Source organism: Equus przewalskii, chromosome 9 (genome assembly GCF_037783145.1).
Source record: "Equus przewalskii isolate Varuska chromosome 9, EquPr2, whole genome shotgun sequence".
In the NCBI taxonomy this organism is placed as follows: Eukaryota; Metazoa; Chordata; class Mammalia; order Perissodactyla; family Equidae; genus Equus; species Equus przewalskii.
Genome location: NC_091839.1, coordinates 75,313,039 through 75,335,889, shown reverse-complemented (window position 1 = coordinate 75,335,889; position 22,851 = coordinate 75,313,039). Strand labels below are relative to the sequence as shown.

At 35.8% G+C, this 22,851-nt stretch overlaps 1 protein-coding gene across 2 annotated transcripts in view; it reads right to left on the bottom strand.

The window, feature by feature from the left end:
• LAMA2 (laminin subunit alpha 2) overlaps window positions 1-22,851 on the bottom strand; it is a 542,322-nt gene that overhangs the window by 304,064 nt on the left and 215,407 nt on the right. For both annotated transcript variants that reach the window (XM_070557039.1, XM_070557040.1), the window contains exons 5-8: window positions 17,710-17,889; window positions 15,113-15,202; window positions 13,590-13,707; window positions 7,848-8,026 (exon numbers count right to left, since the gene is read on the bottom strand). In XM_070557039.1, coding sequence (XP_070413140.1) covers window positions 7,848-8,026; window positions 13,590-13,707; window positions 15,113-15,202; window positions 17,710-17,889 — 567 coding nt within the window. The remainder of the gene's footprint in view (window positions 1-7,847; window positions 8,027-13,589; window positions 13,708-15,112; window positions 15,203-17,709; window positions 17,890-22,851) is intronic.

The following is a 22,851-nucleotide window of genomic DNA, read 5'->3' as shown; positions in this document are numbered from 1 at the left end:
AGACTTTTAAGGACAAATTAATATTAATAATACATAGTAATAAATTATAGAGAGAAAATTATAACAAAAGAAACTATCTTTAGTATGTATTTGCAATTTCTAAAATCCATTTCTTCAAAATTGATATGTAAAAGTAGAGAGGATAGTACAATAAACTTCTATATATTTGTTTAGATTGAACTTGTCAAGATTTTGCCATATAAGTTTAATCACTTTTTATCCTTTGCTGAAGCTTTTAAAGAAAATTCCAGATAAAGAATTTTTTAACCCCTACACATTTCAGTATGCACCTATTTCTTTTATTATAATCACAGTACCAATATCATAACAAAGAAAAATAACAATATTTGTTTGATCTTCTCTAATACGCATTCCATAATAAAGTCTTCCTGATTGTGTTTTTTAAAATTACAACATAATTCAAAACCAGTCATTTTCTCCAAAATCTATTTTTCAGGAACTTTTTTCATATTGATCATAGTGTGATTAATTAAGTATAAGTTGGTATCTGGTGTTTGAAAAAGGATAATGTTAAATATTTAAATAAAAATTTGGTTTTCTGGGGAGATAGCATAACCTGGGGGGGAAACAATGTTGGCTCCATAATTAAAAAAACGAGCTCAGATCCCATTGTGGACACTTACTGGCTATGTGGCCTTGTGCAACTTAATTACTTTCTTGTAATATGAGGATAATCATAGGAATATAGTGATGCTATTAAATTAAAATTAAAAAGAATAACATGTAAAGCATCTCATAAGATTCCTCAGATATATTAAATACTCAATATATCTAATAGCTTTTAATGTTAGAATATTTTAATTAAAACTAGACTGTGCTAATATACTGTATATCAACATTTATTTTTCAGATGCAATAGGATAAGAACAAAAAAATAATTAAACTTGCCTAGGAAATACTGAAATACTATTGAATATATATTTCCTCCACAAAATACAGATTTTATATACATATATATCTGGCTTGATTTATAAATGAAAACTTGTAAACTTGCATGCTAATATAAGTTAGTGTCATAAACAGAGAGTTATTTACATGTCTGACAGAATATAAATCAACTATGTTCACAGATCAGTTTCAACATCATCTTTTGTTTAAGACATATTCATTCATCCTTCATTATGACGTAAAGACTGTGCAAGGCACAGATAGGTAAGGGCTGATCTCTGCTTCCAATAAGCTTACAGAAATAACAGACTTGAAAGACTGATTAAGTAGAATGTGCCAAGTGATAAAATAGACATACAACCAGAGCATTGGGGGGCAAAAGAGGAGGGAGTAATAACACACGACAATGAAGTCAAGCAATCCTTCAAGAAAAGGTGACATGTAGACTGGAGTTTGATGTATGAGTAGCAATTTGAGAGTGGAATTGGAAGAAGGGCTTTCTACCCAGAGAAAACCACCAAGACATGAAAAAAAAACCCAAAAAACCCTCTGTGGGCATATGGCAAAAAATTTCTTTTGGGTAAAATCTTGGCTCTTATAAATATGATTTATGATTTCAATGATGAGCTTGAGTAAACCAAAGCTTCCTAATTCATTATCTCTCTTTGTGGTAATTGAAAGTCTATAAGTATATTTACTTTAAATTTAATTCTAAATTTTATTAAAATAATAATTTAGATTACTAATTAGTCCTCAAAGTAAACATTACATTATATATATATTTACACATATATATTTAATTTAACTATTAACTATATGTATTTAATGGATAAATCTAAAATCAGATTTTAAGACAATAATTTTAAGACTATTGTAGAGATAAGTTATTTAGCTATAAAATTGTTCTGCACAAAACTTTTCTTTCTATATCCTCATAAAAACACAATAGATTTCTACCCAAATATTAAACACGGCAATGATTTGAATTTTTTAACATACAACATAGAATAAGTATTTTTATAAGTACTAAAATACCATAATCTCTGCTCAAATTCACTTAATTACTTGACTTGTAATAAAAATTTGATCAAGCTTCCAATGGGGGAGTGTCTTGTATGGGTTGGATCCACACTCAGATAATAATTACAAATTCTGGACAAAATATAATAATCAAATATTTGAGGGCCTAGGATAATAACCAAAAGCAGGCAGAAATTAGAAGGATTTGAGGTTTGAAAGAAAAAAAATACACTAGCCAAGATCCAAGTTCATAGTCGGGCAGCACCAAAATCTGCATATCCACACCCCTCAAATGTTTAACTGATCCCTTCATTGTACATCCATTCAGGAGACTCCAAGGAATCCAGTGGAAAGTAATGGCTGGAAAGCTGAATGACCTGAGCAGTTTTCAGGTCTGCACACCATAAAGTAAACAGAACTGGAGTTGTCACCCAAGTTAGAAAGGGTAGCTATACCTTGAGCTTTCTATTTGTCTACCTTAACAGAGTGTAAAAGTAAGCCACCACAATTTCATGGTCATCAGTCAGTAAGTTGCCTACCAATTAGAACAAAATTCAAAAATCTTCAGTGGAAGATAACAGAATCCTGTCACTACACTGTAGTATCCGTAATTTCCTGTAAATCATGTTACTAGACAGGATTCCTGTTTCTCCTGAAGAAACAAGGTGCCGTCCTTATTCAATAAAAACCAAATCAATAAAAGCAGACGCTGAGGTGTCCTAGGTGTTGAAATTAGCAGAAAAGAACTTATCTAGGTACTTTATATAGACCCAAGAAGATAAAGGAAGTAATGTTTATAATGAGTGAATATAAGGAATATTTCAGCAGAGAAATAGAAACTATAGAAAAATATAGTAACTCTAGAAAGCTGAAAAGTAAAATATCTCAATTAAAAAATTAACTGGATGTGCTTAACAGCAGATCAGTGATGGCAGGGGAAAAACAGTACGGATAAATAGAAATTATTCAATCTGAGGAATAAAGCAAAAAAATTTTTGAATTAGCACAGCCTCAGTAACCTACAGGACATAGTCAAGCAACCTGATAAGAACGTAGCTGAGTCTCAGAAGGAGAAGAGAGAGCAGAGCTCCAAAGATCTGTTTCTCCTCATTCTCCCCCTCCTCCTTCCCCTCCTCTTTCTTCTTGTTCTTGTCCATCTTGTTCTTTTTCTTAATCTTGTTCTTCTTTTTCTTCTTTCCCTTCCATCTCCTCCCCCTTCCCCTTCTTCTTCTCTTTTCCTCCTCCTGCTTCTCCTCCTTTTAACAAATCTTTACAAATGTGAAAAACATTCTTTGTTTGCAGGACAGAGAAATATAAGCCATGGACCAAATCTGATCTAGAGGCCATCGTTTGTGTATACATGGTCTAACTGCTAAAAGGAAAATATAAAGAAAATATCTTGAAATCAGTCAGAGAATTAAAAACACATTATATATAGAAGAACAAAAATACAAATGATGGCTGCCTTCTCATAAGAATAAATGAAATCCAGAAAATTCTACTTTTTTAAAATGCTGAAAGAAAAACATTCTTAAGATGAAAATATCCTTCAATCAGAGGGGTAGAATAAAGACATTTTCAGATAAAACAGAGCCGAAAGAATTCGTCACTAGAAGTTCTGCACTTCCAAAAAAATGTTAAGGGAAGTTCTTTAGGCAGAAGGGAAATGATACCAGATAGAACCTAGGGAGAAAGGAAAAGTATTGGAAACGACAAATATATGGTTAATGCAAAACTGTCTTCTTTTTCTTCTCATTTCTCTAAAAGAAAAGTGACTTCAAACAAAAATTACAACATTGTGCAATATATGAAAACAATAGCCTAAAAGAGGTAAAATTAGAACTATACTAACGTTAGAGTTTTAACCGTATGTGAAGTATTATATTAGTTACTCTGAATGACACTAAAAAGTTAAAAAGATAAACTGCAACCACAATAGTGTAAACTGAAAAATAATACAGAGGAGTGCAGCTAAAAAGACGATACATGAAATAAAATGAAACACTGAGAAAGATTTGTTTAACACAGAAGAAGACAGAAAAGGAAGAATGCAAACAAAAATTTTATGCAAATGGAAAACAAACAGCAAACTCCACCATGTCATTAATTCCATTAAAAGTAGGGGCTAAACACGCTGTTTAAAAGACGACGGTTGTCAGGATAAAAAAGCAACGCCCACCTGTTTTGCTGTTTATAAGAGACCTGCTTTAAAATAAAAATGTAAAGATTGAAAGTAAAATAATGGAAAAATATTTACTATGCAAGGAGTAAGCGGGTGCAGCTACCCTTGATAGGAGGCAAAGCTGATTTTATGACAAAAAATTTTTACCTGAGATAAAGTGGAGACTTTCATAATTATTAAAATGTCAAGTTGTGACATAAAATACATAAAGATATAAAAAATTCTAAATGAGTAGCACCTAATAGTGCTTCAAAGAACATGAAGAAATACTGACAAAATGAAAGGTAAGAACCGACAACCATGGATTGGACAAATCCACATTTACAGCGATTAAAGACTTCAGGATAAATATTCTTCCCAAGTGCATACGTTCGTTTACCAAGCGAGCAGGTGCTGAGCCATATGAGAAATCTCAAAACTCCTCTAAAGTTTGGCATCTTAGAGAATGTTCTCAGAGCATAAGACACTCAGCATAGAACTCAATAAAAATCTGATATTTAATAAAGCTCAAATATTTGGAAATTAAACAACAGAAGAAATCACAAGAGACATTAGAAGCTATTTTAAATAAATGATAATGAATATAAAGCATTTCTGAGCTCATGAGAAGCAGGTAAAGATCCTACTAGAGGGAGATTTAGATTTAAATGCTTATATTAGAAAAGAAGAAAGGTTTAAAATCAATAATCTAAGTTTCTAAGTTGATAGGTAGTAAAAGAATAGGAAATTTAAACCCAAAACAAATTAAAGAAATAATATAGTAAACATGAGGAGAAATCAATAAATAGAGAAAAAATAATAAAAGGGTAAACTGTTTTTTGAAAAACTTTAAGGAAATTGATAAACCCCATCATGAGTGACAAATTAAAAAAAAGAGAAAAAACATAAATTAACAATTTTAGTATTAAAGGGAGGGTATCAGTATAAATACCATAGACTTTTAAAGCATAAAAAGGGAATATTAAGAAAGATTTCTGCCAACAAATTTGACAACTTATATGAAATAAACTCTGAAAAATACAATATATCAAAACTGAACCAAGAAAAAATACAAAACCTATCTAGCTTCTGTATCTAATAACAAAATTGAATTCATTATTAAAATTCTTCCTACAAAAAAGGAAAAAAAGAAAAGAAAACTGAAGTCCAAGATAGTTTAACTAGGGAATTCTATCAAACATTTAAAAAAAATTAATTCCTATCTCACATAAAATATTTCAGAAAGCAGAGAAAGACAAAGCATTTCCCAACTCATTTATTTATTTATTTTTTTGGTGAGGAAGATTTGCCCTAAGCTAACATCTGTTGCCAACCTTCCTCTTGTTGCTTGAGGAAGATTGTCACTGAGCTAACATCTGTGCCAGTCTTCCTCCATTTTGTACGTGGGACACCACCACAGCATGGCTGGATGAGCGTTGTGTAGGTCCACACCCGGGATCCAAACCCACAAAACCTGGGCCACCAAAGCAGAGTGTGTGAACTTAACCACTATGCCACCAGGTTGGCCCCATCTCAACTCCTTTTTTGAAGCTATTATACCCCAATACAAAAACCCACAAAAGCATTATAAGAAAGTAAAATTACATACCAATATCCCTTATGAGAAAATGTAAAAATTCTTAACCAATATTAGCATATTGGATTCTCCAATAAATAAAAAAAATAATATTTCATGACCAAGTGGGGTTTATCTCACAGAAGGGAAGTTGGTTTAATATTTTAAAAAAACAATCAGTGCACATTAACCAGGTTACCAGAATAAAGGAGAAGATTCTTATGTTCATTTAAGTAAATTAAGAAAAGCACTTGACAAAATTCAATCCCTCTATATTACACAAATTCTCAGAAACCTCGGGGTAGTAGGGAACCGACTGAATCTGATACAGAGCATCTATGAAAAACCTGCAGCTCACACCATGCCCAGGGGTGAAATACCATGTTTCTCTTTAAAATCGAGAAGAAAGATGTTTACTGTCACCATTTTTAGCTAACATTGTCATAAAAATTGCAAAGGAAGAAATAAACTTCAATTTATATACAGGAACTATGATGTTTATGTGTATACTTCTAAATAATCTAGTTTAAAAGTACCAGAATTAATAAATGAACTTAGCGTGGATATAGGATACAAGGTCAATAGTCAAAATCCTTCTAACAATAACATTAAACAATTTAAAAAGTATTTTTTACAGTAATACAAAACATTATACTGAGGATTAAATTTCACACAAGACGTACAAGATCTCTGCATTGAAAACCCTGCTGTGAATAATTGAAGAAGATGTAAATAAGTGGAGAGACATACCAAATTCATCGATTGGAAGACTCGATACCGTTAAAGTGTGAGTTCTCTCCATATTTGTATTTCGAGTCTATCCAACAATCCCAACTAACATTTCTGTCATTGACAAGTTGATTCAAAAATTTGTACGGAAAAGTAAAGACCCTATGGTAGCCAAAACAATCTTCAAAAGGAAGAATAAAGTCAGCGCCCTTACGTTTCTGAATTCCAGGCTTATAAAGCCAGAGTAATCAAGGTAGGTGTACTGTTAGCATAAGGATGGACAAATACATCCAGGGAACAGAACTGGGGCTCCAGAAACTGACCAACAGAAATTGACCCACGTAATTAATAGCTTTTCAACAAAAGCCTCAAAGCCATTCAAAGGAGAAAAAGAAAGCATTTTCAAAAAAAAAAATGGTGCTGGAATAACAAGTTAATCATGTAGATCTCAATCATTATTTCACACAATACACAAAAATTTACTTGAGATGGGCCATAGTCCTAAAAGTTAAAATTATAATATTTCTAGAATAAAAAAAGGACATCTTGACTTGAACAGACACTTCACAAAAGAAGATATAGGAGCAGCCAATAAGCACGTAAAATGACAATTAAATCCATAAGGGGATCTGCTGTAAATCCATAACAGAAGATCTCCTGTAGCACCAGCATTGATGGGAAGGACTCAGTGGTCGCCAAATACCCACCTGCCGCACCCACTACACCCACACCCACTAAAATGGCTAATTCAAAAAGATGGTCAACACCAAATATTAGTGATGATATGGAAGAAGTGGAACTCACATTTTGGGTGAACATGTAAAATGTTATTAATAATTTGGCAAAATGTTGGCAGTTTCTTATAAAGTCAAACATATACCTATCCTACAAAACAAGCATTCTACTCCCAGATATTTACACAAGAGAAATAAAACATGATCACAAAAAGACATATAAAATTGTTTTATAGGAGCTAACCCAAAAGTGGAAATGACCCAAATATTCAACAGGATAGCAGATTAAAAATTAAGGAACGTTCATGTAAAGGAACACTACCCAGCAATTTCTTTAAAGAAGAACTAACTATTGATGCACACAACATGGAGAAACCTTAAAATGTTATACTGAGTGAGAGAAGGAAGACACAAAAGTGTATGTACTTTATGATTTCATTTTTATGAAGTTCTCTAAGAGGCAAAACTAATTTATGTTCTACAAATCAGAACAGAGTTTGCCTGGGGGTGGAATTGACTGGAATGAGACACAATGGGACTTTCTGGAGAGATGGAAATGTTTTACACCACATCCTCAAATATTTATATCAGTTTCCATTATGAAACGTTCCTAGTCACCTTTTAGAATTTGAAGTCTATCAAAATTATTTCTCCATATGATATATCTTTGTATGGAAAAGCCAAAAATAATACTTCATGAATGAAAAGCATACTTTACCCCTTTGGGTCTGAAGAAACCATCAACACATGTCTCACAGTTGATCCCAGCAGTGTTTCGCGTACAATTGATGCATACACCCCCTCCAACATACTTTCCATGTATATTCAAACTCAGATTTCTCCTGGCAACATTTTCATCATAATAGCATTCTTCAGCTTTCCCATGACAATTACATGCTGGATTAGGGAAAAATAAATTCATAAATATTAATTTCAGATATATTTAAAAATCATTTTCTGTTATATAATAGATTTTTATACTAAATTGGAAACTATATTACTGTTAGTATACATATATATAATCAGTACAAAAGTACGCAGAAAGTATTTTGATTTATTGGATATATTAATAAATTCACACTTTTTAATGGAACTTGAAATAATTAAAGCATATAAATTAAGCCGAGTCGTATGAAATTCACAGTTTTTACTAATTTTATCTTGCAAAACAGAAATTTCCTATGGCTCAACATATAATTTCCCATTATGACAAACAAATTATTGAACTATGGCACTGCATGATTAACACTCAGGTAATCTGTAATGAATAATTACTATATGTGAATCTCTGCGTTAGATCCTATGGGTAAAAAAGGAAGTTTAGAATATAGTTTTACAACTAATGATAACTAAAACTTAGGGGTTTTTTTATGCCATGTTCTTTAATCCTCAAAATAGCTTTATGAGTTAGGTAATATTATGAACCTCCTTTCATATGTTAGGAACCTGAGGCACAGAGAAGTAACTTGCAAAGGTAACCAAATCAGTGCTGGAAACCACTCTAAAGCCAGAGGTCAGAGTCCTCATGGCTCACCACTGCCCAGTTCCCTTCCAGTTCAACCTAATGAGAGAGACAGGATGTCTCAGGGCCATAATCAGGACAACAAGAGAGCTGGTTTGCTTAGCAGCTGAGATCACTCCATCTTGGATTGGGGGTTCTCCCTACTACTTAGTAGTCCCGTGATGTGGGAAGCTTCTTAATTTCACTAAGGCTCAGTTTCCATATAAGACGTGGAGTGGTCAACAGTAATTGCCAGATAGGGATACTTAAAAGCATTAAGTGAGAAAACGCATGTAAAATCATTAGCATAATGCCTTATAAATAAGTTCCCAATTGATGTCTCCGCCTCCCCTTCCTCTCCTCTCCATCCTCCTTGTGCTCCTCCCCTTCCCCTCTTCCTCATCTTTTTCTTTTTCACATCACATTACAGGAGTTTAGAGAAGTGAAAAATCGCTTCCCTAGAAGGAACTGGTTGAGGTTTTGAGAAATGAGTAGAATTTATTTTAGGATGGGAACAAGGGAAAGGATATATTTTGCAGAGACTCCTCCCTCAGATGTTGAGTTTCTTAGTGTGTGAGCACACACGCGCACATGCACACACACACATACATACACACACACGGCTCAATCTTTTTTATTCCACAAGGGAGGACATTTATAGATGTCCTGAACTGTTTCCGTTCACTAACAGTAAATGGTACGGCTCTTTGTCTATCAGCATATGCTTCCCCTAAGGCTACACAGGGTACTTCTCCAATGCAAGTATTTACCAGGTCCCTATTCATGGGCAGTTATCTTGTTTCCAGATTTCTCCTTTATAAATAGCACTGAACACAAACTAGGAGGACATGGAGGTGGGGGTAGGAGTGAGGATTCTAATGTTAGACTGCTTCACATTTGCCAGCTGAGTGACTTTGAGGAGAAAATTCAAGTCTTAGCGTCATTTTAGTACTTAATCTCTTATGGTTGTTTTGAGAATGCAAAACACGGAGCACAACGCCTCATGCATAGTAAATACTCAGCTCCAGAAATGTTAGTAGCGGTAGCATTAGCAATTGGGTACTAAAGACAAAGATTATGATAATATGCCCTGTAGAGCTCCATGAGTAGGTCTATAGGCTAAATTCCTGAAAGTATAATTTCTGGTCAAAGGGCATGTAAAATTTTTATTTCAATGAACTTGCAAAATTCCACTCCAAAAATGCTATGTCAGATGACTCTCCCTTCAATAGATTTGATAGAAGTCTTTCTGTAGAGCCTCACCAACACTGTGTCATCAACCGTTTTAATCCAGTTCCTGGACATGGAAAGCTTTCAAGCCATCATTGAATGGAAGAGATAACACTTTGATAAGTTAAAAAGAGGATTTTCATTGTTTTAATTGGTACTTCCTTAATTATGAGTAAGTGTGATCATCGTTTTCTATAGTTATCAGGCATTTCTTTTCCTGAGAAATGACTGTTTTGATCTTTGCTCATTTTTAACAGATTTATCGACTTTTTCTTATTGGTATGGAAGCTCTCTTAATATAGTAAGGATATTATCTCCTTGTCGTGTTGGTGGCAATAACAGTCTGCTGACTTTTGATTCAGAATACAGTAGTCTTGCTATATCAATGGAGAGTTTTCAAACTTTATTCTAGGGACCATGGAGTAATAAATATAAATCACCAGGCATCATAAGCAGTTTTATATCTTCAGGACAATGAACAAGAATTCTTAAAAATCCTGTTGTAAAAATACGTTGCAAGAAACAGTCAAAATTTCTGCTGCCAATATAAATAGAGAGAAATGCAGAGTAATACAAATTTATTCTCACATGATTTGGAATTAGTGCTGCTGAGAGTATTTATAACCATGAGCTCATGAAGGTAAAATACTGATGCATGAGCTGTCCCTGTCACAGCCCTTGCAGGGAGCTCTCTGCCTCAGGCCTGGTTGCTGGTTAAAGGCCTTGTGGCTGCACAGCTCTCCATCTATAGCCCAGAGGACATGGATACCACCTACTCACAAAGAGCCATTTTCTCTCTGTCATCAGCAGTTTGCAATTTCACACAATGTCCAAGACACATGATATGAAACTGTCCTTGAGTTCAGGTTTAGCAATGGAATGAATATTTCTTGCTCTTCAGAGACACATCCTGCCTTAAATAAACTAGACTGACGAAAATCCAAATTAAATTCAAATGAATTACAAAGAAATTATTTATCTTATAAAAGGATTTGTCACATTACAGAAAGATTTTTCTAACTAGTAGGTGATTGAAACACAATTCAACTTGGAAAAGAAAATTTTCATATAAGCTTTTCAGAATGCATACATTGCCAAAAGCACTATATTTATACAAGGTTTTATGGTTACAACCCCCATCTTTAATTTGTAGATTTAAAAAAAAAAAACATTTATTTTTCAATTTGGAAATACAATCTCCTATCTGCTCCACAAAGAACCATAAAATTGGTTCCTTTTCTTTTTTGTGAGGAAGAATGGCCCTGAGCAAACATCTGTGCCCTCCGTGCCCATCTTCCCCTATTTTGCATATAGGATGCTGCCTCAGCATGGCCTGATGAGTGGTGTAGGTCTGTGCCTGGGATCCAAACTCGTAAACCTGGGCCACTGAAGTGAAGCATGCCAAATGTAACCACTACGTCACTGGCCCAGCCCCATAAAATTGTTTCTTAATTCCACTATTTAAAAAATGTGGGGGCCAGCCCAGTGGCCAAGTGGTTAAGTTCTTGTGCTCTGCTTCGGCAGCCTAGGGTTTCACTGATTTGGATCCTGGGCACAGACATGGCACCACTCATCAGGTCATGCTGAGGTGGTGTCCCACATAGCACAACCAGAGGACCACAACTACAATATACAACTATGTCCTGGGGGGCTCTGGAGAGAAGGAAATAAAAAAGAGAAGAAGGAGACTGGCAACAGATGCCAGCTCAGGTGCCAGTCTTTAATAAAAAAAACAAAACAATAATCCAAGAAAAAAATGTGTATAGTAGCAAGTGGAAATCTCCTTTCGCGTTGCTTTGTCCATCCCTTTGCTAACAAGTTTGATCTGTCCTTTTTGGTTCCTTGTTTACACTCACAGAGTGGTAAAGGATTTTGCAGATCCACTAAACATTCCCTAATTACAACTGTGTGATGGATGATCGGAGACCACAGGGAGGATCCCCACCCTCAAATGCCACTCCCACTTGTGACTGTGGATGTTCCACAAGCAGAAGGGAAACTGAATTAAAATAGAAGTTTGAGAGCAAATATCCATGGGTGGCATTTGACTTAAATTCACTCTTAGGAATGACTATCTACTCTCATTGGGAGAAGCTGTGGAGAAGCCGAGGGGCTGTCAGGAACGGGGCGGGGGGGTGTTGAAGAACACAAAGTCTGGACATCCGAAGCCGGTCTAGGACCATGGGTGGGGCGGCCCATTCCTCCAGATATGTCTCAGGAATGGTGGGTGATTTCTAAACCAAAAGGTCTTCATAAGCAGGCAGACACAGACCAAAAGGCGGAAGAGGGGAGAGCAGAAAAGGAAAGGATTCAAGACATCAATAGTATATGCAGACTCTTAAGCTGAAAATAAAATGTATTTTATGGTTGGGTAATATTTTATGATTAAAGTTTGTTATGATTCAATAGTTTTAAAGATCTATCATGTCTGACACCTGATACACGATAAACATTTTTTATTCAATAAATATATAGGATTGATATTACTAAAAAAACATCTACCAAGCCTGCTTTGGAGAACATATACACATACTGAACTGAAAAAAGATGGTCAGGACTGATTCAGTAAAATATTCATAATTGAGTTCAAATGAATGGGGCTTTGTGGCCAGTCTAGATTTATAGTTCAGCATAAGCCTTTGTTTGCAGGCCTCATCCTGGCCTGAGCACATGTCCAAAAACACGGGTTTCTCCAGCTTCCCCTCACCACATTGGGCCAATTGGCAACATCAGGCTGTAAAGTCATCTGCTACACTTTTTGGGCATTTCCTGTCAGGAAAAACTGGACATATGGGTGGTCTTCAAAAGTGATAATATTAAAGTGTGAACGAGCATTTGTTGGCACATGTTTGCGTAGCCAGTTGTTTTCCTATTTTTCATTACTGGCTTTTTTCTTGGTTGTCACTGCCCAATAAATGCCATAGCATAGTTTATGCTAATGAGTATCACTGATGCCATTTCTAACATTAGCATTTTATACTGTTATTAATGAGAAACCATACATTTAAAATATTGGTGCTTATTATTAAAATAAATATTCTTTTTGCACAAATTTGATTTCTTACCTTCTCTGTTTCCTATCACTCTTGTACTCTTCCCAGTTACGGACCCCAGACACTCCCCTTTAATAGTCTAATTAATGAATCAGAGTGCTTTTTTAAATTCAGGTAATAAACTGGTGCTAACATGTAGAGTATAATCTCTCTGGTTTTTCTCCCTTTTTCAGATGATGAGTATTCAAAAGCTATTTACTAGGGGAGGGGCTCATTTTCAAATGAGGGCTGCAAAGGGAAGAGGCAGAAGGATCTGGAGCTATTCTGGTGTCAGAACTGTTTTATAAACATATGTGTTTAGAAGGCAATTCTCTATGTCATCTGGGTTTTGCTCAATGTTTATTTATATTTCTATTAGTCTACACATATACGTTATGCCAGAAGCTTCAGTTTCACCTTGATGACAATAAGTGTATACTATGCTCTTATCTATTTCTCATAATCCTCACACAGTGGTAAATTCCTAGGTTGTTTGGTAAATATTTGCGATATGAAAAAAAAAAAAAACCCTGAAAAGCTGAACAGCCGAAATAGCAGTGTAAAAGAACTTACCAGCTATGGCCCCAGATAAAAGATATAAGCCGGAAACACGAGTTTCCCTTACGTCACCACACGGTTATATGACCTGTCCCGGCAAAGGAAGCATGGCACATGGGTCAGCCCCCCGGGAACGCACCTTCACATTCCGTTTTTGTCAGGAACGTGCCGGCTCTCCACGGTTTCTGGTGGAAGCCCGGACAGCACTGATCACAGCTATCACCACACGTGTTATGCTCACATTCACAGCGGGATTTCTGTCAAAAAGAGAGGGAAAAGCACACTTGCAGCAGTTTTTAGAACCACAAATGAGCAGCTTTCCCTGCAAGGTAGAATGAAGAAAAGAGAAAGTTTCTAGACTATGTACCAAAATGTAAACCTCCTGTCAGCCTGGGAAGGAAGAGGTGCCAGCCTTGGAGCTGGTATGTTTGATCAACACCAGCTTAGAGAGGTCCAGGCTGTTTCTGGAATCACTGGGCTCAGGCTTGGAAGAGAGCAGAGGCCCAGGGGCACTGGTCTTGAAGACTGAGATCCTTTCTCTGATGCCTGAGATCTGCAGGTTTTCTAAGTTGGATGTATCCATTCTAAGGCTTCCCTTAAAGTAATGTTAACATTTGCGGGTGTGGGCAGAGGGGAGAGAGTAGTTCCTAGGCTTCCAGGGGCATGGGCATAATAGAAATCGAATGTCCCAGGACTAATCGCCTGGCTGTGTGTGCTCCGAGTCCAGTCTCAAATCATCGTGTGGAACTGGCCCTCCAAGGTCACCTTGTGGGCTCTCAAAGCTTGGGAAATACCGCCCATCTGTACACCTGATAACCTGATAGCAAGCACCCACCCCAGGCAGAAAGCAGTACCACGGACCTCCCCAGACACATATGCCAGGGCATTTAACCTTCCCTAGGAGGTAACATTATAATGCATTAGTCAGAGAACTAGCTTTGGGAGAAATGCCATCTGTATTACAGTTTTAGCAGGAAAAAAAATCTATACATAGTACGAGTTCACTGCTCTTACTACTCAATATATTTCTTCCATATACTACACAGTAGATGATTTTGTATTTCATCAGTTTGTTTGTGACTGAGAAAAATAGATATTCATTCATCTTCTTTTCATGTTATGTTTGTTTAATGCATTGTCATTAATGAAAAATTCAACCCAAAAGCTTTCCAGCATTTTCTGGCCTGGTAGTTTCGATGCTCTCTTGAATATTTGTTTCTACCCCAGTCCTGACTGCCCCAGCCCTACCTCAGCTTCCTGTTCCAGGACCATTTATATTTCCTTCCATGCACATTTTTCATTTGTTTGCATTAATTTTTTGATGAAAACTTTTAAAAGAAATAGTCATGTTGATTGATGGCTGGCATTCTCTAAAGCTAAATCATACAGCAAGCTGTCATAGCTAGAGAACTTTCAAAATAGATACACCAGTTTGGAGCCTTTCTGGAAAAAAAACTAATCTGCTTTCTGATACTGTGATGGCTGACTTCAAAGTCTATCATCCTAACTGCCAGCTCTATTTCACCCTGGCAGGGCTTTCTGTTACACCGTCTAAGTGGGGACCTGACACCCATTCACAGCGTCCCTATCAGCAAAGCCTCTCATGAAGCATTTCACAGTTCAGAGCTTCATTTTGCCTAAGCGTCCTATAAATATACATACATTTGTCACCGGATCAAGTGGACAAGCCCTGGCATGACCATAGCAGATGCACATCCCTCCAACCGAAATATCCTTGACCGAGTAGTAATACTGCAAAAAGCAATCCAGAGAGAAATCCTGTTAAGATGACTGCAAGGTGAAAGTAACAAAAGGAGATATTTGGTTAAAAACTTTACTTTCGGCTTTTATCCTTAGTTTGAAGCACGATTGTGTTTCTGCAGGACAACTGAGGGCCCACAGAAGGGACTGCATGGCAATCATAGCACAAAGAAAGAATTCCTCTAATCCACGTTAGGTGGGCATTTTAGAAATTTCTTTCCCACAGACAGTACAAAGTCCGTGCTGGAGTACGTCTTACATAGTTTCTTGAAAGAAAGCCTCTTTTATTGTCTTATAGTAACTTCAGCATTCATGAATCACATGCAGACTCTTTTGTTTGATGGATTTGAAAAGAATCAACAAATTTAGAAGAATGTGCCCATAAAAATACATTTCTTAACCACATTAACAAGGAAATAAAAATTTACTAACTGCAAGATTGACTTCACATAATGTGAGGAGTAAACTAGATGTATAAAACACTGTTTTTTATTATTATTATTATGCTGAAATGTCCATGCAATTACTTTCCCATCTGAAGTTAATATAGAGCTATGTTTCTACTTATTTTAATCTACCTAGCTATTTTTTAAAGATTAATTGCAATGACAGAACTGGACTGTTTTTAGAATTTTAATTAATATGTATATGACATTTTATAATTATGAGATTACTCCACATTATCATCTGGAGTCCAAATAACCATCTCCAGGGCAGATGGTTCCATTATTCCACATATTCACATGAAAAAGAAAAAGACCAAACAGACTTAGAAATAAGTAGGTGAACACAAATCTTAGTTCCCTGACTATAAATTCCCTTTACTTCTTTTTTATTTTTGTTTGCTTTTGTGGTTTACATATAGTGTCTTTTATAATATTTTTGTCACATTATCTTATTGATAAACCTAGACCTCAGACTAACGGAACTTGCTAGGAAGTTTAGGTAATGCAAAAGTCTGCTTTTCACTAACTTCATCACTCAATAATATAGACACAAATAGGGCATATTTGCTCAGAAAGCTGATACAGTAGTTTTTGTAGATGCTTTTAAAATTGGGAAGCCTGTTTTAAATATAAATGTGTAATGCCTCACTTTTGAGTCATGAAGAGGAGCTGAAATTCAATATCCTATTTTTATATATTTAAATATATATGTAGCATTTACTGAACTTGAGTATTTTCAAAAAACATATTTTTGTGTTAAATGTTACTGCACTATTTCAAAGGCTCATGTACAATGAAGTTATGAGTAATAGATGTGTGCCCCAACCCCCATTCTGCCTTCTGCAAAAGATGATAAAAAGACCACATTTACTTCCATTGATTTTTTTTCCTCTGATAGATATACTGTCAGAAAAGATTAAATTTCACTTCAAAATTATTCAGTCTTCTTCCATATATATTTTTAAGTCATGCCAAAATTACAATTAAAAGTGATTTTTTTAAGTGAAGAAGCTAAACATTGCTGGAAAATAATGATTACTTCTGTATAAGACAATTTACAATATGCTGAAATCTAATATGAGGTAAAATAATTTCAGGTTTGGAAAATACAGGGCACTCAAACATCCGCGTGTTCTATGGGGATAATAGAATTTGAAGGTGATTTTGCAATGATGGAGAGGTTAAGTGTGGGCAAGTTAAGTAATGAGAGGAGAAAATATGTGAGGGGTATTCACAACCTGTGAAAAGAGTGGCCCTTCAATATTCAGCCTACTGGTTTAGCAATTTGGCAACGGGTGGCAACAGTCTGAACTTAGCAGAATCATTCTAGAACTAAGTGTTTTGTCCCACAATCTTAATTTCTCCCTACAATACTCCTTTCACCTCCACCTCTAGTCAAATAGTAGATATTCTGTTAACATGGATTTGCCTTATGGAATCATAGCCTGAATTGACTCTCTTTGTAATAGTGTCTTGGTTGTGTAGCAGCATTCAAGGGAGTGACATAAACCAGTGCCTGTAGTGGGGCATAGACAGAAGGAAGCATAATTGTTACTCATAGCAACCTGGGCTAGGTCATAATCCCACAAATTCCAGTTTAACACCAGAAAACAGCACTTCTCTTAGCTCCTGTTTTCAAAGATTTGTTGAAAGGATGCTATAATCTTTTTTTCTGATATTTTATTCATAAAGGAAAATAAAAGAGTATATGGAATCAGTTTTCCCCTACAGCAGTGCTTTTTTAAACTATGGCTTGTGATTCATTAATGAAGCATAAAATCAAATTATTTGATTGGACAAAATGGTCCACAGACCAGCAACAGCGACATCATCTGGGAACATGCTGGAACTGCAGTTTCTCAACACTCATAGACCTACTGAATCAGAATCTGCTGAGATTTGAACAAAGGAAGATCTGTTGAACTTTAAAGTCGTTGATAATAACCGCTGCAACAAATCACTGAAAAATATCTTTTAAAGTGATTTAACAGGCAATTAAAAAGACAGGTGCAATATCATTCATAGGTTCCAATATGACTCATCCGAACTTACTCTTCGTGTGACAATGGGGTCAATTTCTCTGGGGTCTTTGTGGGCAAACATCATCAGGTCGGCATTCAGGGTGCGGATCCTCTGAAATCGCAGGCGAATGTAGCGAGCAGAGGTAAATTCCAGCAGTTCGGGAGAAGGATCATCAGCACTTGGTCTCCCATTGATCAAAGAGATGTGAATCTACACAATGTGAGAAAGAATTCAACAATTAAGTTTATCAAGATTTAAATATCTGGTTTGGTTTGTTTTTTCTTGGAAAAATAAGGGTCAGCTCCTCTTCTCCCAATTAGCCAGTCAGATGCAGGTTCTTATTTACTCACTGAAATGTAGCGAACTAATTGGGAAATTTTATGGACCTTTTAATAGATGTACATTCAATTCATTAGTTTACATTTTAGGTGTTCTCTATATGCTGCAATTACCCTCATTCCTCTGTTCCAAGACATTGCATCAATCTTCCTAGGATTTCCATAAAATCTTAAATCATTCTCTTCCTGAAAATGATTGTGCCCCCAAATTATTTAAGAATCTGGTACAGTGGGATACCAGAAACTTGGTAAAAAAAGAAAAAAGGCACAAAATATCAGACAAAACAGGAACTTAAAATAATTGTGAACTTGAAAGTATCTAATTATACAGCCATAAAATATAGAGAGCAAAAATTGACACATTAAACATAAATCTACAAGTAGAGTGAGAGATTTCAATAGGTTGTTTTTCTGTTATTGTTTGTTTTTTAGTAGTTGATGGATCAAGAAGGCAAAAGTTTATCAAGGATATAACATAGTCTATGAAAATACATTCAAATCTGGATGGAATGGTAAATTTTTTAGGAAAATAATTTAGCATCATTGACATCGGCAGAAACAAAATCTAATTACACCACTTTCCATGTAAAAAATGGAGAAATGGCCAAAGAACGACCCTTGAAGGGTGCAGGGAGCCCACACCCCCTCAGGGACTTCACAGGGCAGAGAGTTCTAATGAGGGCCAAATGTCTGACAGAATTAAAAGAACTCTTATCATAGATAAAGGGGTTATCTCCCTAATACCTAAAGAACTCCTGTAAACCAACAAGAAAAAAGACCAACAACATAATGCAAAACAGACAAAACATATAAAGGGAGACCCAGCCCCGTGGCCGAGTGGTTAAGTTCGCACGCTCTGCTTCGTTGGCTCAGGGTTTCAGTGGTTTGGATCCTGGGTGCAGACATGGCACCACTCATCAGGCCACACTGAGGCGGCGTTCCCACATAGCACAAACAGAGATACTCACAACTAGAATACACAACTATGTACTGGGAGCCTTTGGGGAGAAGAAGAAGAAGAAAAAAATATATTGGCAACAAGTATTAGCTCGGTGACAATCTTTGAAAAAAAAGATATAAAGGGACTATTGAAAGAAAAGGAGATAAATGGCTGTTAAACTTTTGATAAGATAGTGAACCTCACCCAGAGTAAGACAACTGTTAATTAAAATCATAATAGTAAACTCTTCCCACTTTTTCAGCTTGTCAAAACCTCCAAATATTGATAATAATCCATAATAGCAAGACTGGGTGGGTACAGGCATTCTCATACACTTATCGGTGTAAGCGTAGAATGGCACAAACCCCACTGAAGGCGAATTCAGCAATAACTATTAAAATTACAAATGTATAGAATGTTTTACTTAGAAATTCCACTTCTGGGAAATTGTCCTACAAATACTACATATATATGTAAGATTTTTTTTTTTAGTAAACCAAAAGGCTAGAAATAATCTAATATTCATCAATGTGCAACTGATTAAATAAATTATACATCTATATAGTGAATTATGTACAGCATAAAAAAGAATGAGGAAACTCTCAATATAGTGATAGAAAAAATTATTTTCACTTTTTTGTGCTTTGTAAAAGCATTATTACCTATGCAATAAACTAAATCAAATCAAAATTATTAAAAAAATTGAAATCGAGTGATAGGTTTTGGGCTGAAACACACAAACACACGCATGCACACAAGCATGTACACACACACCCAGGAGGCTAAAGAGACCAGAATGCAAGAAGAAAGGAGTCCTGTGCTGGGCTGGGAGCTATTCAGGAACATGACAGTCCTTACGTGCCCTGGGAACCGTGACTTGAGGTCGCCCACTGGAATTTTCAGACACTTTTGCAAGATGATATATCATATGTGTTAATTACATTTTTTGACAGGAGAGGCAATGACATGTGTTTCCATTCCTAACATCCTGCATTTAGATAATCCCTGAGCACATTTTACACGCTGACTGCCAATAAACTACGAATTCACTAGAGAAATAAATATAGCAAACTCTGAGATGAGAAACTAATTCTGATGTCACAAAGAATAGACTCAAAATGCCGCATGGCAAAAATATGAAGTGTCTCAGCTAATTGAGTCTACCTTGGTTACTTAGTAAAGAATAAATTCACTTACATTTGAGGATGATAGAATGCAAGCTCTACTAAAATAGTAAATCTCAAAATACTGAATCCCCTCCTCCTAATGTAGGAAATTCTAAAAGAGTAAAGTAGATTTCGTATATCCCACAGTTCTGGCACTTAGCAGGTGAGCCAGAAATGTGATTAAAATTAGCTTGTCTCTATTACTTAAGAAGATATCAATTCAATTTTAAAAGAAGGAATAAATAGATGTATGAAGCAATTAAAATTAGTTCCCCTTAGAGATTAATTTTGGCATTCAAAAATATCACCAGTGCCCTTGAATTCATGCTTAAATTTCAGTCTTATCAACTCTCCCTTGACGGCTCCTTAAAAATGGTATTTGAAAGAAAGGAGGAAATTGCTACATGTCTAGCATTAAACTTTTGGAAAATTGTTAATATTTATTTGTATTAATGCCATGGTGAATCATATTTGTGCTGTATGTGGAATCAGTAACTTCCTCATCTAAACATACAGGAACTTTAAAAAAAAATGGTGCACATGTTCTCATTTAGGTTAATAAACCATATGATAGCTACATAAAGGATTCATCAAAAGAACACTTCTCCTCACAGCTTTGGTATTTTCATCAAGCTCCTCTGCCAAGAGATCTTGTGAGTATAGTTAGGCTCAAGCTGTTTTTGGGATATAAAACCAGCCAGCTGTTTGGCCATGTTGTATGCAGTTTCCTTCCATCATTTTTTCTTTTCTTTTCCTTTCTTTTTTTTTTCACTCTCCTTCAAAATAAATCATAATATTGGAGGGGATAGCTCCACTGGCACGATGCTGTGTAATTCCAAGTCCATGGGATGGTTGAGCATACTTCCTGATTTCCTGTGGGGTGACAAGTGGAGGGTGTCTCTCTTCAAAAAGATGAAAAGTGTCAGTCCTCAAGACTACCACTATCTTGCTGTGAGGCCATGGGAAGTCTGTGGCATCTAGTGTCTTCCGAAACGATTTCCATTACAGACATGTTGGTGGGTATATGTTCATGCTGTCAAAGGAATTCATTCCAACTGAAAATGTCAGCCTGATTAACAACTGGATTTTTAGATTTTAAAATTATACTCTTCTTTGAAATTAGTTATCACAGATAAATAAAAAGGAAAAAACTCCTGAGAAATATCCTTTTATGACCAAATGATTAAGCCAATATTACACTCTAACCATCCAAATAATTCTGTTTTTCCTAGTGTAAGCAGACAATATAAATCATGTTTCTCTTGCAGATGGATAAGACCTCTACGCCTCTATGGCATTTTTACTTTTATGATGAGAATACAATTTAAAAGTGTTTTATGCAGCAAATAATCAGATTTCTAGTATGGATAAGTGTCCCTCATTATTATGCTTTTCTATTTTTATTACCACATCTGCTTTAGATTGTTGGAAGAACTCTGTTCCTAATACTCTTCCCCATGATGCAAGTGTGTTGAGTGAATGGATGGATGGGACAACGAAGGCTACTACATGATCATTAATAATTACCAGAAACCTTGAAATGAATAGTGGAAGTGGATGGAGTTGACAACTTGATGTGTAGTATGCTCTCTTAGAACACTTTAGAATCCCATTTGAATTATCAGTCTCTAAGTGTGCCAGTGAAATAGGTACAACAATTTGAAACTCAGATGACCCTAGGGGATATAACAATAAAATCCATATGTTTAGGATGAGATTAGCTATCTATAGGTGAGTCAAAGAATTTGTATGTAAATGAGTGGCTGAGACTTGGGGGTACATCATGATTAATATGATATTATTTCAGAGAGGAGAACAAGATTACAATGATAACTTTGAAAAATGAGCCTAATCCCTTTTATTTTACCCTGCACAAAAACAAAAAAAAAGCATATCTTTGGAGAAAGTGGGTGAGTTGTATGAAGCTTAGGAAAGGGGGATAGTGCAACAACTTGTTATCGTGTTTCCAGCACAGAGAAAAGGCTCTGGGTGGTCATTGGGAACCCCTTAAATGATCAAATTTCAGTCTTCATCATACTTGATTTCTTAGCAGCATTTGAAACAATTGATTACTCCATTGGCTTCCAGCACACCACACTGTCCTTGTTTTCCTCCTACCTCTCCGGTTACCCTTTCTCAATATTCTTTGCTACTTACTACTGTCTCTCCTCCCTAACTTTTCAATATTGGAGCACCATGGTGCTCAGTCTTTGACCTTTTCTTCTGTTCTATCCACACTTACTCACTTTGCAATCCCATCGAAGCTTATGGCTTTAAATACCACCTACACTGATGTCTCCCACATGTATATCTCCAGGCCTGAGCTCTCCTCTGAAGGTCAGGATGCAGGATCCAACTGCCTCCCTGAAGCTGGGTACCTGAGGGTTACTATAAAGATTCTGTAAGAACATGACTACCCTTCAACCTTGTTCCCAACACAGACACAGATGAAAGGAAGCTAATCTTGTTAATTTGTTGTTTTCTTGTTTAACCTGAGGGATGAGTCAAGGGTCGGAAGAATTTATGACCTTCTTTTGCAAAAGAAAAAGAATGCATTTAAAGAAGTTTCCATCACCTGATAACCAGCTCCCAGCTGCATTGACACCCAGAGGTCTGATGGTCCAAGATTGTATCTGGAGTGAAAGAAGCATGGACGTCCCCTTTGTTCCTCCAATACTCCTCCTCCCAAACCCCTTAGCTCTATAAAGAACTCCTGCTTTCTTCTTTC